This window comes from Enhydra lutris, unplaced genomic scaffold, assembly GCF_002288905.1.
Source record: "Enhydra lutris kenyoni isolate GAN:26980312 unplaced genomic scaffold, ASM228890v2 scaffoldscaffold78, whole genome shotgun sequence".
NCBI classification, from domain to species: domain Eukaryota; kingdom Metazoa; phylum Chordata; class Mammalia; order Carnivora; family Mustelidae; genus Enhydra; species Enhydra lutris.
Window position 1 is genome coordinate 7,086,531 of NW_019154162.1, and position 15,680 is coordinate 7,102,210.

The window sequence follows — 15,680 nt, forward strand, 5'->3', positions numbered from 1 at the left end:
TGTCACCAAGATAAAATGTAGCTCCAAGAAGTCAGAGATACGTTCTAATTCCAGGACAGCTCAGAGGCCACCAGAGCCCATACTGCATGGTTTCTGGGCAGAGGCCCTTCCTGATGCTCCCTGTATGAGGTGCAGTTGCATGGAAGCCCAGATTCAAGTCCAGCAGGCTGAGCCACAAGGGTTGCAGGCTCTTTCTTGGCCTGGCAGTGGGGAGAAGAAGCTGGCTCTGAGACACGGAATATTTATGTGGAGGCCAGCTAGGGGAACTGTCCCCGTGAAGGGACAGGGGGCAGGATCCACTCCTGTACCCCAGAGATTCTGACCAGCTTCAAGAAGCCAGGCTTTGCCTCAAAGCTCCCCCTAATGACCACCCACTATGTTTCTCACCCTGCCCCATCTCCTCCTCTCTCACATATGCAGACTAACAGAGGATTCCAATCAGACAGTCTGGGAAAGAATGTGGCTCAGCTACTTTGGGTCCCTGTACAGCAAGGGCTGGGAAGTATTCAGAATGCCCACCTTTGAGGTGATGCAGGGGGGGCTCTACCTGAAGTGGGGGCAGGTTGGCTGAGACCACTAACACCTAAAATAGGAAAAGTATGGGCAGATGACATGCGAAGAGGAGCCCACTCACTTCCTAGACACTTTTCAACCCACACAGAAACGCAGGTCCAGTTCCGCTCACAAGGCAATCACATGTACAATTTCCAGACAACCATACACAGCCGTGGTCACAGCTGCATCCGCATCCTCAGTTTCACATAGAGATGCGCCATTTTAGACACACGCACACACGCCTGCACACATACACACACACACACACACACATGCATACATGTACAAAGGACAGATGGAAAGAACCCGTGGCACAAGTGTCATTATGCCCCTGAATCACCTGCAGGGTCGCATCCCCAGCGGGGCGTGCACACAGACCAGGCCTTGGCACATGGGGCTGGAAGGGGAGGCCTCCCCTGGTGGCGTCCCGTTCGGGACTCGCGGGGGCAAGACTGGGCCAATCGCCGCACCTCGGGCCACTGCGGGCTAGGAGCCTTGGCGGGCACCAAGGACAGGGTTGAAAGGGAAGACGCGCGGCTGCCGAAGGAGCCCAGCGCTGGCGCCACTCACCCCTGCGCGGTTCCCCGCGGCGCCCTGCCCAGGCGGTCAGCGGAAGGCCAGCAGGAATATCAGTACGACGTTGATGAGGACCAGGAGCGCCAGCACGGCGAAGACCACCACGCGCTGGGCGCCGGGGGGCAGGTTGCAGCGCAGCAAGGCGCGCAGGGCGCTCCCGGGCGCCGCGGGGCGTCGCCGGGACTGCGGGGCCCTGGCCATGGCGCCCGGCCTCCGGGCTCCTTGCGGCTCGGAGGTCCCGCTGCGATAGGGCGGGAGCACTGCAGCCGGGAGCTCCCGGAGGGGGCGGAGCCGCCTGCGCTCGTCCGGCCCTGGGCTCCTCCGGCTCAGCCCGCGTTGTGCGCGCCGCGTCTCTCAGGCCCCGCAGCCATAGCAACGGAGCGACCGCAGGGGCTGAGGAGCCGGGGTGGGAGGGGTAAGGAGGCTTGGGCTTGCGCGGCGCTCTGCCCTTGGCGCTTTCCGGGGTGCGTGTCCGGGGAACCTCTCAAGGCCCACTAGATGGTTCTGGTCCTCGGCCGGCCAGACGCAGAGGACCGCAGTGGTGCTGGGGAGGGCGGGGGGCGGGGGGAGGGAGGCGCTCAGGGGTGCTGAGGGAGTTCGTCGATACTGAGGCATCTCAGCTGTGGGGACCAGACAGGGGTTCTGATTCCTAACACCACGAGCTATCTTGGCCTCCACTTCAGAGGAGTAAATGTGGCTCTAAAAGGTCAGGTAATTTGCTCACTCATAAAATCTCATGGGTATACATGGATGGTGGAATCAGGATTTGAACTCTGGGCAGACTAAGGTCATCCACATTTAGGTGCTCCATTGAGGCCCTGACTCAGGACCTCTCCTTACTGACCTATCAGAATAGCATTTTGTTCCTTTGGGAAAGCAGCTGGCTTCTTCAGCCGCTAGTCATCTCCTTCCAGATTTATTGAGGTGTAAGTGATAAATACGAATTGTATATATTTAAAGTGTACAACTTGGTATTTTGAAAGAGGTATACATTGTGAAATAATCACCACAATCAGGCTAATTGCCATATCTAGCACCTCACACACTTACCATTTGCGTATCTGTGTGTGGTGACAACTTTTTTTTTAAGTTTATTTATTTTTCAGAGAGAAAGGGAGAGAGAGACAGAGAGCAAGCAGGGCGAGCTGCAGGCAGAGAGAGAGGGAGAAGCAGATTACCCGCGCAGCAAGAAGCCTGATGTGGGACTCCATCCTGGGACCCTGGGATCATGACCTGAGTGGAAGGCAGCCGTTTAACGGACTGAGCCACCCAGGTGTCCCTATGTGCGGTGACAACTCTTAAGATATATCCTCTTAGCAAAATTAAAGTGCACAATGTATTGTTAACTATGATCACCATGTTGCACCTTAGATCTCCAGAACTTACTCATCTCACACACACTTTGTATCCCTTTGTCTGACATTTCCCCCTTTCTCCCTCCCCCAACTCCAGGCAATCATCGTTCTTCTCTCTGCTTCTATGAGTTTGACTTTTAGATTACATATATAAGTAAGATCATGCATTTTTTGTCTTTCTGTGCCTGGCTTATTTCACTTAGCATAATATCATCCACATTCATCCATGTCGTCGCAAATGGTGGACTTTCCTTTTTTAAGGCTGAATAATATTTCATAGTATATATACCACATTTTCCTTGTCCATTCATCTGTCAATGGGCACTTAGGTTACTTCCATGTCTTTACTACTGTGAATAATGCTGCAATGAAAATGGGAATGCAGGTATCTCTTTGAGATCTGATCTCATTTCTTTTGGAATGTCCAGAAATAGGATTGATGGATTAAATAATAATTCTATTTAAAATTTTTTGAGGAACTTCCATACTGTTTTCCATACTGGCTCTACCAATCTATATCCCCACCAACAGTTGATAAGTTTCCTTTTCTCTACATTGTCACCAACACTTATCTTTTGTCTTCTTAATAATAGGCATTCTAAGAGATGTAAAGTGATACTTCATTGTGGTTTTGATTTGCATTTCCCTGATGATTAATGATGTTCCATGTATCTGTCCATATATCTGTTGGCCATTTGTGTATCTTCTTTGGAGAAATGTCTATTTGGGCCCTTTGTCCATTTTTAAAATGAATTATTTGTTTTTTCTACTATTCAGTTATATGAGTTACTTATATATTCTGGATATTAATCATTTATCAGGTACATGTTTGCAAATATATTCTCTCATTCCACAGACTACCTTTTCACTCTGTTGACAGTTTCCTTCACTGTACAGAAGCTTATAGTTTGGTGTAGTCCCACTTACCTATTTTTGTTTTTGTTTCCTGTGTTTTTGGTATCATACCCAAAAAACCATTGCCCAGACCAGTGCTAAGAAGCTTTCCCCTGTTTTCTTCTAGTAGCTTTATGGTTTCAGGTTTTTGGTTTAAGTCTTTAATCCATTTTGAGTTGCTTTTTGTGTATCTTGTGAGGTAAGGGCCCAGTTTCATTCTTCTGCATGTGGCTCAACAGCTTTTTTAAAAAACCCTATGTCAGGGTGCCTGGGTGGCTCCCAGTTGGTTGGATGTCTGCCTTCGTCTCAGGTCATGATCCCAGGGTTCTGGGATGTAGCCCCACATCAGACTCCCTGCTCAGTGGGGAGTCTGCTTCTCCCTTTTCTCTGCTCCTCCCTCCACTGGTACACACACACACTCTCTAAAAGAAATGAAATCGTGAAACAAAACAAAACCTTATGTCAACTATGCGGAGTTTACACTTTCTTTCTGATGGAGGCTGCAAACTTAACACTGTAGGTGTCATGTGCAGGTATCTGTCACTCCATCTACAACAGCGAGCTCTGTCACAGTCACCATGCTATCAGAGGGGTGCAGCTGTGGGGGCTGAGGAGACTTAAAAGCAGGCCAGAAGTGAGTAGAGATTTCCAGGTTCCATGGGGGTAGGAGTGATGGAATATGTGCAGAGGTGGGTGTTCACATGTGGGTGACTTTGTTTCTGTATGTTCAGGTTTCTATGTGTGGGTCAGTACCACATGCATGTGAGTGAGTACAGATGAGTGTACTGAGGACACTCCCATCCTGCTGAACACCCTAAGCAGATGCTGGGATGTGTGTACCAGGAGTGGTTCAGGATTGTGTCCAGAGAGGCTGGCTGCCTGCCTCAGAGCTGATGGTTCAGCCTGGTCCCATCTGTCTGGTTGTCAGGGGGAAAGTCTTCTTTCTGTATCTCTTCAGTTTCTTCAGGAAAGTTTTTCAGGCTCAAGATTTGCTCCCTCAAGCTCTCAGGAGGATTGTGGGGGAAGAGAAAGCATCAAAGGCTCCCTGCCACCCCAAATCCCAGGGCTCCTGTGGTAAGACTGTGTGACATGCCCTTTGGTAGGGGGCAGCTTGGAAGCCCTGACTTTGGGCCAGATGTTCTATTGTGCCCCTGTAGTTACAGAACCATTAAACACCAGGGAAGAAGGGACAGAAGGAAGTTCTGGGACTCCACTGGTCAGTGCATGCTGAGTGCTGTGGGTCTGTTGTACTACCTGCTGCTGGACTGGCCCAAGGACCATACTTTAAGGCTTCATCCAAGGCCTAGTTCTGGGGTCAGATCTCCCCTGTAGCTGACCAGCCTGGGGCAGAAGAATTTCTGAACCTGGGCTGGGACCAAGAACTAAGGGGTGCCCTCTGCCCTGCCTGGGGGCACCCAGACTTTAACTTCTGGGGAACTGGGTGTATAGCAGGGAACACAGTGGCAACATCTATTTTGTGTATGTTTCATGACCAAAAACAAAGCCAAAAACAAAGCCAGAAAAGTTTGAAAGTGAAGGCCTTGGCCCTTGAGGGGTTCAAGCTAGATGGTGCTAAGCCAGGGAGGGTAGAGTAGGTGGAAATGGCAGCAGGGAGTGGCCTACCGAGGCTGCCAAGGTGCAGGACTGGCAGGGAGAAGGGCAGATGAGGGATAAGCCCCCAGGACCATGTCTTGGGGAGGGAAGAGGAAAGCTGCTCTTGGTATGCTGGCCACTAGAAAACTTTCAGTCCTGGCCCTGGGTGTCTTCAAGATGACACTACCCCATGGAGAGTTAAGTGCAGTCATTGTCCCAAAACAGGGCATAAAAGAGGTAACTGGAACACTGGCCAGTATCAGGCTCTTCTCCCGGGCTGGTGCAAGAGCCAGGTCAGGCCTTGCGATGGACACCCAGGGTCACAGGTAGAAGAGAAGGTCAGACTAACTCCATGGATGGGGTGGGCACAAGCTGGCACGGTGTCCTGCAGTGTCCTCTTAATATTCCACAAAGAATTTCTGGGAGCTTAAGGATGACAAGACTGTCTTCTATCCTCGGGTGACACTGTGGCCTGGTGGGCCAGGACAGTCCTGCTTCCCACCTACTCTGCTGGCCTAACTATTGGTAGAGCTCCTTTTATGCTTTAAGTCTCAGGGTAGATGACAAGATCTCTAGTTCAATCTTCATCTCTTCTCAGTAGGAGGTTCCAGGAACTATCCCTGGTCCCCCCCATACCCTCCTGGAACCGGGACATCGGAACACTCCTATGCACAGGTGCTTGGAGTAGACCTGGACAAAACAAGGCCCTCAGAGCCATGCAGGCAGTGAGCAGAACTGGGAGGAAGACCAGCTCCACACATGTGCCCTCCTTTCATGCAGCTGTGACCTGGCCAATAGGGGAGACATAGGGAGTGATGCCCACTCCACTGTCACCTATAGTGCAGTGGAGTGGGCATCAGAAAACCGTAGGCCTCTGAGCCAGCAGCCATGTCCTCTCCCTTCTTCTGGTCCCATCTCACAACTTGGTGGGGAGAGGGCGGGTAGCTGGGTGGAAATGAAAAGAAAATGATGTTTTCCCAAGACACCTCCTCCTTTCGGCCCTCAACTCCAGAAAATATGCTTGGGCTAAGGATACTGTCAGGCCTGACTGCAGTGATAAATGCCCAACCCAGCTGGACAGGCTCAGAGCCTTGTGAGGTAGGGAGAGGCTGGGAAGAGGGTGAGGAATCGGGCAGATAGGCCCAGGCCTGGGTCTTGAACATTTGGACAACACAGTAGATGGGACAATGCTGAAGAAAGAAAGGGATACTTCTGGGCACTGAAGAGAACGCCTATAGCAGGGGTGGACGATCATGAGGTGCAAGGCCCGTGTGAGATGTAGGGAATAAAGAATGAGCATAATGCTGTGTCCTTTCTCACTTTCTCACATATAAGCCCTGTGGCCCTTGCCCCTGCCAGTCCTGTATCCCAGGACCTGGGACATCACCAGACACAAATTAAATACTTGGTAGATATGTCACATACATGCAACATACACATCCATACAACACACTCAGAACCTTCTTGTGCATGCAGGTGTGGGCACATGCACTCACTTCTTCTGTACCCAGAATACAAAAGTGCTTCACTATTCTACCCTGTATCTGCTGCTCTTTGGGCGAAATGGCTTTTGAGCTCCCTTCTGCTTGGAAATTGAGATGTGGTGTCTCCTTCTGAGGTCAACACAAACAAGAAAGTGTCACAATTTAGAACATGATATTCACATGTGTCCAAAAAATCCAAGTGAATGTGTGATTTTAGAGCAAGACAACTATTCTTTAGTCTGGACTTTTCTTTGACATCTGTTGCTTCTATAATCTCTAAGTATGAAATTCACATTGACCCTAGCAAATCTTCTTGCTGTACCTATGAGCCAGCAGTGAGTGCTAGAGGGTTTGGGAAAGCACAGTAGGACTTGGCGGCTCTTAGGAGGCCAAGGGAACCAGCCTGTTATTGGAGAATCACCTTTTATAGCTTCGGTTTCTGATTATGTGGGTCTATTTGATGCTGCCAAAAAATCATAATGAATGCCTGCCTTTACACAGTACCTTATACACCTGTATAAGTGACCCTCCTATAGCTGCCCATGCGACTCAGATGCCACATCCACTCCACAAGAGGAAACTGAGGCCCTGAGGAGGGAATGACTTGCCACAGGTCCCCAGCTGGCCAGTGGCAGGATGAGGGGAAGTGCAAGGCTGTCAGCCTCCAAACCCAGGCCCTGTCCTTTATGCTATACTGCCCTAGGAGTATAGCATAAGCCCTAGGAGGGCAGTATAGCATAAAGTATCTAGAAGTGCTGCTGGGTGTCATAAAGGTGAGTAGCCTGGTGGACACTAACCAAGTCAGCAGCCCAGCATCCAACTGGCATGAGCTTGCTGCATCCCTGGAGAAGAGCTCGGTCTGGTTGCCCTCCTCTGGGATGTGATATGTCCTTCCCCGCAGAGGCACATCCAGGAAAGACAAGTAACCTGGAAAGCACTGACTGCTCTGAACATAAGAAACAACATTACCACCCTGTCTACTCAGAAGCCCCAAATACCAAGAAAGACCTTTGAACTGAATAGGAAACGAATTTTCTAGGTGGCCAAGATAGACGCTATCCAATTCATAATCTAAATTACCTTCATTTCCCTCATAAAGATGCCCTCTGCCAGAGCCTATTTGTTCTTTTAGAGTGGCCCTGGCTCTTGACTTCCCTCATCCAAAGCATCTAAGAATGAAAAACTTGTCAAGGGCCTCAGAAGGCACCTCTACCCCAGCAGCAAGATATGACAGACCAGAATTTTGCCATCAGGTAGGACACACATAGCTATGAAAAACAGACACAGGAATTCTAACAATGCAACACCAATGGCCACACACCTTGTCAGAGTCCCTAAAAACTGTATGTGAGTATTTTGCATTGCTGGAAATTTACTGAGAACCCACCACATGCCAGGGTATTTATGTTATTTCAGTCAGTCCTCAGGTAACCTCAGATATCCTATTTTACAGTTAAGTAAACCAGCGTTCAGAGGGTTTACCTGCTCAGAGCTTCACACCTGGCCCCGGGCAGGGAGAAACTATCATCCAGGTCTGGGAGGCCCCAATGCTCTGATTCTACCCCCTGCACCATGCTTCTCCCCACCAGGGCTGGGGCCCAAGACTGAAGAGGGCAGCCTGAGACTTCAAGGAAAAGCAAAACCATTATCTGTGAATTCTACTTAAGATAACAAAATAGCTGATGAGAAGTACTTAAAGAAAGGCTTTATGTATTGGAAATGTCCACTTAACTTGGATATGTGTTCTTTAACACACCATGGATTTTGAATAAAGCATTATTTAATGACTTTTAAATTATTCTGATCTGGGCATGAGAGAAGAGTTTGTCCACCGTCTATAGTTTGTACCCATCTGTCAAGTAGGTAATGAGAATAGTCCTTGAGGGTTTCTGAGAAGCCCACCAGCCCATTTATTCACTCACACTGTTTGTAAACTGATCCCCTCCTGAGGTGTTGCAAGATCCTGGGTAGTCAGATTCTGGTTTTGATGAGACAGAAATACACAATAGCTTATGACCAGGAAGAGATGCAGTGTTATGGATGTGGGTTATGGACCACATTATGTTTAGGGGTCCTCTACCTGCCAAATTAAGTTAAAAAAGAAGATGGGGAGAAAATAGAAGTACACGTGAGAAAAAGAGAGGAGTCAAGGTCTCAAAATGTCTCTGTCCTTGGAGATGCAAAAGGAGTCCTTGATAGGGGAACCAGTTTTACCTAGAGGAAGTATGTCACTAATTTCTTCTGTTTAGGTAGGAACAGCAAACAAACTTGCACACAGTTATCATAACAACCACAAAGCTTTTTGAGCTCTTGGAGTCAATAGGAGAGAAATCAATTTTCACTTGCCTTGCTTTCCATCCTGCCCAGACAACTTCTTGGAGGGACAGGGGGCTAAAGCCCTGGCCTCCCTTCTACCAAGCAGAGCATCTTCTATCCAGGATGGCTTATGGGGGCTGTTATAGGGAAGGACAGACCAGCACTCTTTCATCATATGTCTTGGGTCATGCCTGCCATTTTGGGTTCCCTGTAGGCCATGAGGGCAGAGGGGCAGGTTCTGTATTGGGGTAAGCTCTGCTGATAGACAGCACATCCTAAAATGAGAGCCACAGGCTGAAACACCTGGGGGCCACTGCCATCTGCTTGGAACACAGAGACTGTGGACATCTAGTCCTGTGAGAGAATGCTGGACTCATCCTGACATCCAGGCCATCTGTCCCATCCCCATCCCTTCATCCATGAAACCTTGACCCTACCTCGTTGATGGCCAGCTGCTCACCACCCCCTCCAGGGTGGCTGTAGTGGTGGCTGGAGCTGTGCATGTCCTCAAACAGGTCCTCCTCACTCCCCGCTTCATCAGCATGGAGGGCTGTGTCCAGAACTCCATCAGGGATAGCTGGAAGGAGAGACACCAGGTGGCAAAGAGGAGCTGAGGATGGGGGACAGGCAGAGAAGGAAATGCACCTTTGCAGGATAAATGATCCTTCTTTGAGAGGTGTGAGAAGACCTGGGAACTAGTTTTTCAAATGAATTTTGCTGCAAAATGTGGTCTGGTTGAAAGAGTGCACAAGGTGACTTTTGCCCCATTGCTCTCGATCACCTACCCTTCAATCCCCACCATCGCCCTAAGGAAACAGAAATATCTGCCAGAGCATGATGCTCAAGAGTCCCCTCCAGCTGAATTCAGTTCAAAGCCTTCTACCCACTAAATAATGACTCCATTATTTCCTAAGAATAATGCTAACAATTTATTCTGAAATACATATGTATCCAAAGAAATATAAAGTAATACATTTGAGTATAGTTTAGAAATTAATAAAATGAACTCCATAGTAATTACTCTGCTTAAGAAAATACCAGAATCTCAGAATTCGACTACCTGCATGCTCTTTTCTGACTGTATTCCCTTCTTTCCTTTAGAGCTATCTATTATTTCTATAAATCACACCCGTGCTGTGTTCTAGCATTTATTTCTGCTGAGTCTTGCATCGTTTGACCTTATATAAATGAGACCATCCAGTACTGTTTCTGCTTTGGCTGGCCTTTTTTTTTTTTTTTTTTTTGCTCAACTGCTTGTGTAGCTGTGATTGATTCATTCTTACAGATGCACAGTCTTATTATGAACATGTCAAATTTTACATATCCATTGCACTGCTAGAGAGCAGCGGGTGCTTTTCTGTATTGCTGCTGGTGTGAATGACGGTACCGCAAACATACCTCCACACCGCTGGGGCACATGTTCCAGAGTTTCCCCTTGGACAGTGGTTTTCAACCTCTTTTTCATTACTCCCCACTAAAGAGCCCTTTATACATTGTTTTCCTAATTGTCCCAATGAAATTTGAATACCACAAATACACTGTATGTTTGTTATGTTCCATGGCTCTTTGGAATGCCACAAACCATTGTCATGCCTAAAATTTTTGCCCCCTTTGGCAAAAATCATTACCTCTGGTGTGAATTCATAGTCTAGGTGGATAGGTCCCAGGTGTGGTATCCCTGGGTCCTAGGTGTGCCAAACTGTTTCCCAAAGCTATTCTACCACTTAAAATTTCCAACAGTGTGTTGCCTGGGTGGCTCAGTTGGTTAAATGTCTGACTCTTGGATTCGGCTCAGGTCATGATCTCAGGTCATAAGATGGAGCCCCACCTCAGGCCTTACACTCTGCATGGAGTTTGCTTAAGACTCTCTTTCTCTCTCCCTGTCCTTGTCCCCGACGTGCACACATGCCCTCTCTCCTCTCTCTCTACAATTAAAAAAAAAAAAAAAAAAGATGTCCAACAGTATGTATGAATGTTCCCACCACACCACATCCTAACCAGCTCTGAGGACTGACATCGTTAGACATAGTTGACAGGCTGATGGGTATGGAATGGAATCTTACTATAGTTTGAATTTACATTTCTCTTATAACTAATGATCACTAATGAGGTGAACACCTTATCCATGTTTATGGGTCATTGGTATTTTCTTAATGTGAAAAATCTATATCTATTGAGCTATTGGTCTTTAATGTAATCAATAATGTAAAAAATGTATTTCTATGTATGTGTATATATACATACACTGCCCCAATTCTGCATGCTAAATCTTTTTCACCCACTTGTATCACAAGTATCATCTCCCACTTTGTAGCTTGTCCCATCTCTTTAAGGTGCTTTTGATGAACAGAAGTTCTTAATTTTCATATAGACAAATTTATCAATCATGTCCTGTGTGGTTTATATTTTTTGTGCTGATAAACTCTTCCCCACCTCAAAGTTGCAAAGGTACCCTCCTATGTTATCTTTCAAGGTTTTGTAGTTTTTCTTTTGACATTAAGTTTTTATTGCACTTGGGAATGATTTTTGTGTATTGTGTAGTTTGAAATCTGTGGTATTATCATTTATAATAAGAAATATATACTTGGACTTTGACCCTTTCCAGGCACAGAGCTCCTGGGATATCCTATGATAAGAGTGACAGAAAGAAAAGGTTTCTTTTATGTTAATGAATACTTTGGGAAAGCCCCTAGGTAACATAGGGATGGGGCTGTCCCCATAACCTACTTCTAGGGAGGGGCAAGGGGCTGGATCAATAGGCAGTGGCCAATGATTTAGTCAATCACACCTACATAATGAAGCCTCCAAAAAAATGCTAAGAACAGCATTTAAAGAGTTTTTTGGTTGGTGAACACATGGAAATTTGGGGATAGGGCATGGAAGCTCTGTGACTCTTCCTGTCAGAGTTTCCTGGGAAACTCTTCCATCTGGTTGTTCCTGAGTTCTATCCTTTTGTAATAAATTGGTAATCTAGTCAATAAAATGTTTCTCTGAGGTCTGTGAGCCGCTCTAGCAAATTAATAGAACCCATTGCAGGACTTTGTTGGAACCTCCAATTTATAGCCTGTGGATCAGAAACACCTGGGGCTTGTGACTAGTACCTGAACTGGGAGAACAAGGGTGGTCATATAGGACTGAGCCCTTGACCTGTGGGATCTGAAATTATCTCCAGGTGATGAGTATGAGAACTGAGCTGAATTGCAGGACACCTTGCTGGTGTCTGAGAAATTGCTTGGTAATGGGAACACACATGAGAATGGGTCCAGAACTTTTAGAATCCAATTTCATTTTTTTTCTGTAAAGATAAGCAATTTTCTCAGCATCATTATGGAATAGACAGTGCTTTCCAATGGATCCATGATGTCTGCTCTGGCATTAAATTGAGTTCTGGACTCTATTCTTGTGGGAGGCAGAGTAGAGTAATAGCCTCCAAAAAGTGTCAAAGTCCTAATCCCTGGAGCCCAGGAATATGTTATTTTACATGACAAAGAGGAATTAAGATTGCAAATGGAATTAAATCTACAAATCAGCTGATATCAACATAAGAGGATTATCCAACATTCCCTGGGTGAGCCAGACATAGGTGAAAATATTAACTTTGTGAAGACTCATCTCAAGCATTTCCTCTGGGCAAGTCTTATCTAATATCACTCCAAGGACTGACATTGGTTTCTATCTCACTCCCAAGGAGCTTTGTACAGACAATGGTCATGGCGCTTATCATATATCCCCTATACATTGCACTGACTGTCTCCCCAAAGGCAGTAACCTTGCCTTATTCCTTGATGTAGACTTCAGTAAGTGTTAAAGAAATGAATGGATAAAGAAATGGGAGCATGGTGGACAGAGGGAATGACTGAATATGAATAAAAAAATGGAGAGACGAATAAGTGAATGTAGGGAGGCCTGGAGGATGATGGCAAGTAATGGAAGGCAGAGCCTCTGGGGCCTGGCAGAGCCAATGCCTGGAATACAGCTAAAGCTTCATGCCCATGGCTGAATATGGACACAGAAGCACAGAACTTGAAAGCAGCACTCTGTCCCTGGAAATGACTGGAGAAGCCCTCTGCTCCAGCCTGGCACCAATTGCCTGAGCCCAGCTTAGGGGCAGGAGCTAAGAGCCCTGCCCCTGACCCCACACAGTCAAGAGTCCCAAGGAACCCTCGTCATTTTTATTTCATATTTTATTGTTTTTAAATTATTATTATGGAAAGTTCTGAATAAGTACAAAGGGAGAGAATGAATCTTGTGTTCCCATTATCCAGCTTTAGCAATTTTCAACATGAAGGCAATTTTGTTTCATCATCCATATCCCCTCCCCTTTCAGATCCTACATATGATACAATTCCATCTGTAAAAACTGTAGTATATAAGAGATGAGGACTTGGTCTTTATAAAAAAAAATAGCTACAATACATATCTAAAACACACGATAATCCATCAGAGGTTATTTTAGTGGCATACCTTCTCCTCTAGGGCATTAAAAAGAATTTTTAAGGGCGTCTACATGACACAGTTGATTAAATGACCGACTCTTGGTTTTCTGCTTTGGTCTTGATATCAGGGTTGTGAGATTGAGTTCTGTTTGGGGCTTTGCACTCAGCGCAGAGTCTGCTTGGGATTTTTCTCTCTCTCCCTCTGTACCTCCCCCCACCCAAATAAATAGATAAATCTTTTTAAAAAACCTTTTATTCTGAAATAACTCTATAGGGAATTGTAACTGTAGTGCAGAGGTCCTGTGTACCCTTCACCCAGTGGTTATAGCTTATGGAATTCTGATATGATATCACAGACAGGAAAGTGGCCTTAGTACAATGTGTGTTTATGGTTCTACATCATTTTACCATCTGTGTAGATTTGTGTAACCACCATGACAACCAGTATGTAAGCTTTGAAGGATAGCTTTTTTACTCAGCTGAATGCCCTTGAGATCCATCCAAAATGTTTGTATTTCTACCTCATCCTTTTTGTAGCTTACTAGTATTCCATGCAATGGGTGTATTAGTTTGTTCCACCTCCAACCCACTGACAGACATCCAAGTGATTTCTAATTTCAGGCTGTTGTAAATAAAGGTCCTATGAATGTCTGTGAACAGGTTTTTGGGTGGTCCTAAATTTTCATTTCTCTGGGATAAATGTAATTGCCCAGGGGTAAAATTGCTGGGTCATATGGCAGTTTATTTCTCAGTTTTCTAAGAAACTGCCAAACTATTTTCTTAAATCTTTTTTTTTAAGGTTTTATTTATTTATTTGACAAAGAGAGATCACAAGCAGGCAGAGAGACAGGCGCGGGGTGGGGGGGCAGGGGGCGGGGGCGGTGAAGCAGGCTCCCCACCGAGCAGGGATCCCGATGTGGGGCTCTATCCCAGGACCCTGGGATCATGACCTGAGCTGAAGGCAGAGGCTTAACCTACAAACTATCTTCTAGAGTAGTTATACCATTTTACATTCTCATACTCAACAATGTGTATTTCTCAGAATCCTTACCTGCATCCGGTATTGTCACAATTTTATATATTTTTTAAAAGATTGATTAATTTATCTGAGAAAGAGAGAGAGAGAGTGCAAAAGTGTGGGGGGGAGGGGCAGAGGGAGAGGAAGAGAGAGAATCTTAAGATAAGCTCTGACCTCCCAAAGCAGGGCTCAGTAATGACCTGAGCTGAAACCAAGTGTTGCATACTCAACTGACTGAGCCACCCAGGTGACCCTGTTAACAATTTTATATTTTAGACATTTTGATAAGTGTATAGTGATATTGTATCATGGTCTTAATTTAATTTGCATTTCCCAAAGACAGGTGCTGTTGAACATTTTTTCATGTGCTTATTTGTAATCTATATACCTTTTTTGGTGAAGTATTTCTTCTTTTTTTTTTTTGCCCTTTTCTAATTAGATCGTTTATTGTTTTGATGTTGAGATTTGAAAATTCCTTTTTTTAAAATTTTTTTATTAAGTGAACTCTACCCTCAATGTGGAGCTTAATCTCATGAGATAGGAGTTGCATGCTCTACCAACTGAGCCTGCCTGGAAAATTCTTTTTTTTAAGTTTTTAAATTTAAATTTTTTAATTTAATTTTTATATATTTTTAAAGATTTTAAAAATTTATTTATTTGACAGAGATCACAAGTAGGCAGAGAGGCAGGCAGAGAGATGGGGGAAGGCAGGCTTGCTTGATCCCAGGACCCTGGGATCATGACCTGAGCTGAAGGCAGAGACTTTAACCCACTGAGCCACCCAGGTGACCCTATATTTCTTTCTTTTTTTTTTTTTTTAATGTTATTTATTTATTTGACAGAGAGAGATCACAAGTAGATGGAGAGGCAGGCAGAGAGAGAGAGAGGGAAGCAGGCTTCCTGCCGAGCAGAGAGCCCGATGTGGGACTCGATCCCAGGACCCCGAGATCACGACCTGAGCGGAAGGCAGCGGCTTAACCCACTGAGCCACCCAGGCGCCCCCTTATATTTCATTTTTAATATAATAAATAGTCTACACCCAACATGGGACTCAAACTCATAACCCTAAGAACAATACTGGCTGAGGCAGCCAGGTACCTCTGAAAATTCTTTATATATTCTAGCTATGAGTCCTTTGTCAGATACGTGATTTGGTAATATTTTCTCTTAGTCTGCAGCTTATTTTTTCATCCTCTTCACAAGGGTTTTCATGAGCTAAAGTTTAAAATCTTGATAAAGTTCAATTTATTGATTTTTCCTCTTATGGATCATGCCTTTGGAATCATGTTTAAGAACTCATCACCAAACCCTAGCTGCAAAAGATTTTCACTTATGTTTTCTCCTAAAAGCTTTATAGTTTTTCCTTTTACATTTAAATCTATGATCCATTTTGAGTTGTGTTTTTTTTCTTTTCTTTTCTTTCTTTCTTTCTTTCTTTTTTTTTTTTTTTTTT

The 15,680-nt window shown here is 45.5% G+C and overlaps 1 protein-coding gene across 2 annotated transcripts in view; it reads right to left on the minus strand.

The window, feature by feature from the left end:
* LOC111160881 (Rho guanine nucleotide exchange factor 4) overlaps positions 1-15,680 on the minus strand; it is a 130,193-nt gene that overhangs the window by 15,013 nt on the left and 99,500 nt on the right. For both annotated transcript variants that reach the window (XM_022524272.1, XM_022524273.1), the window contains exon 3: positions 9,211-9,350. In XM_022524272.1, coding sequence (XP_022379980.1) covers positions 9,211-9,350 — 140 coding nt within the window. The remainder of the gene's footprint in view (positions 1-9,210; positions 9,351-15,680) is intronic.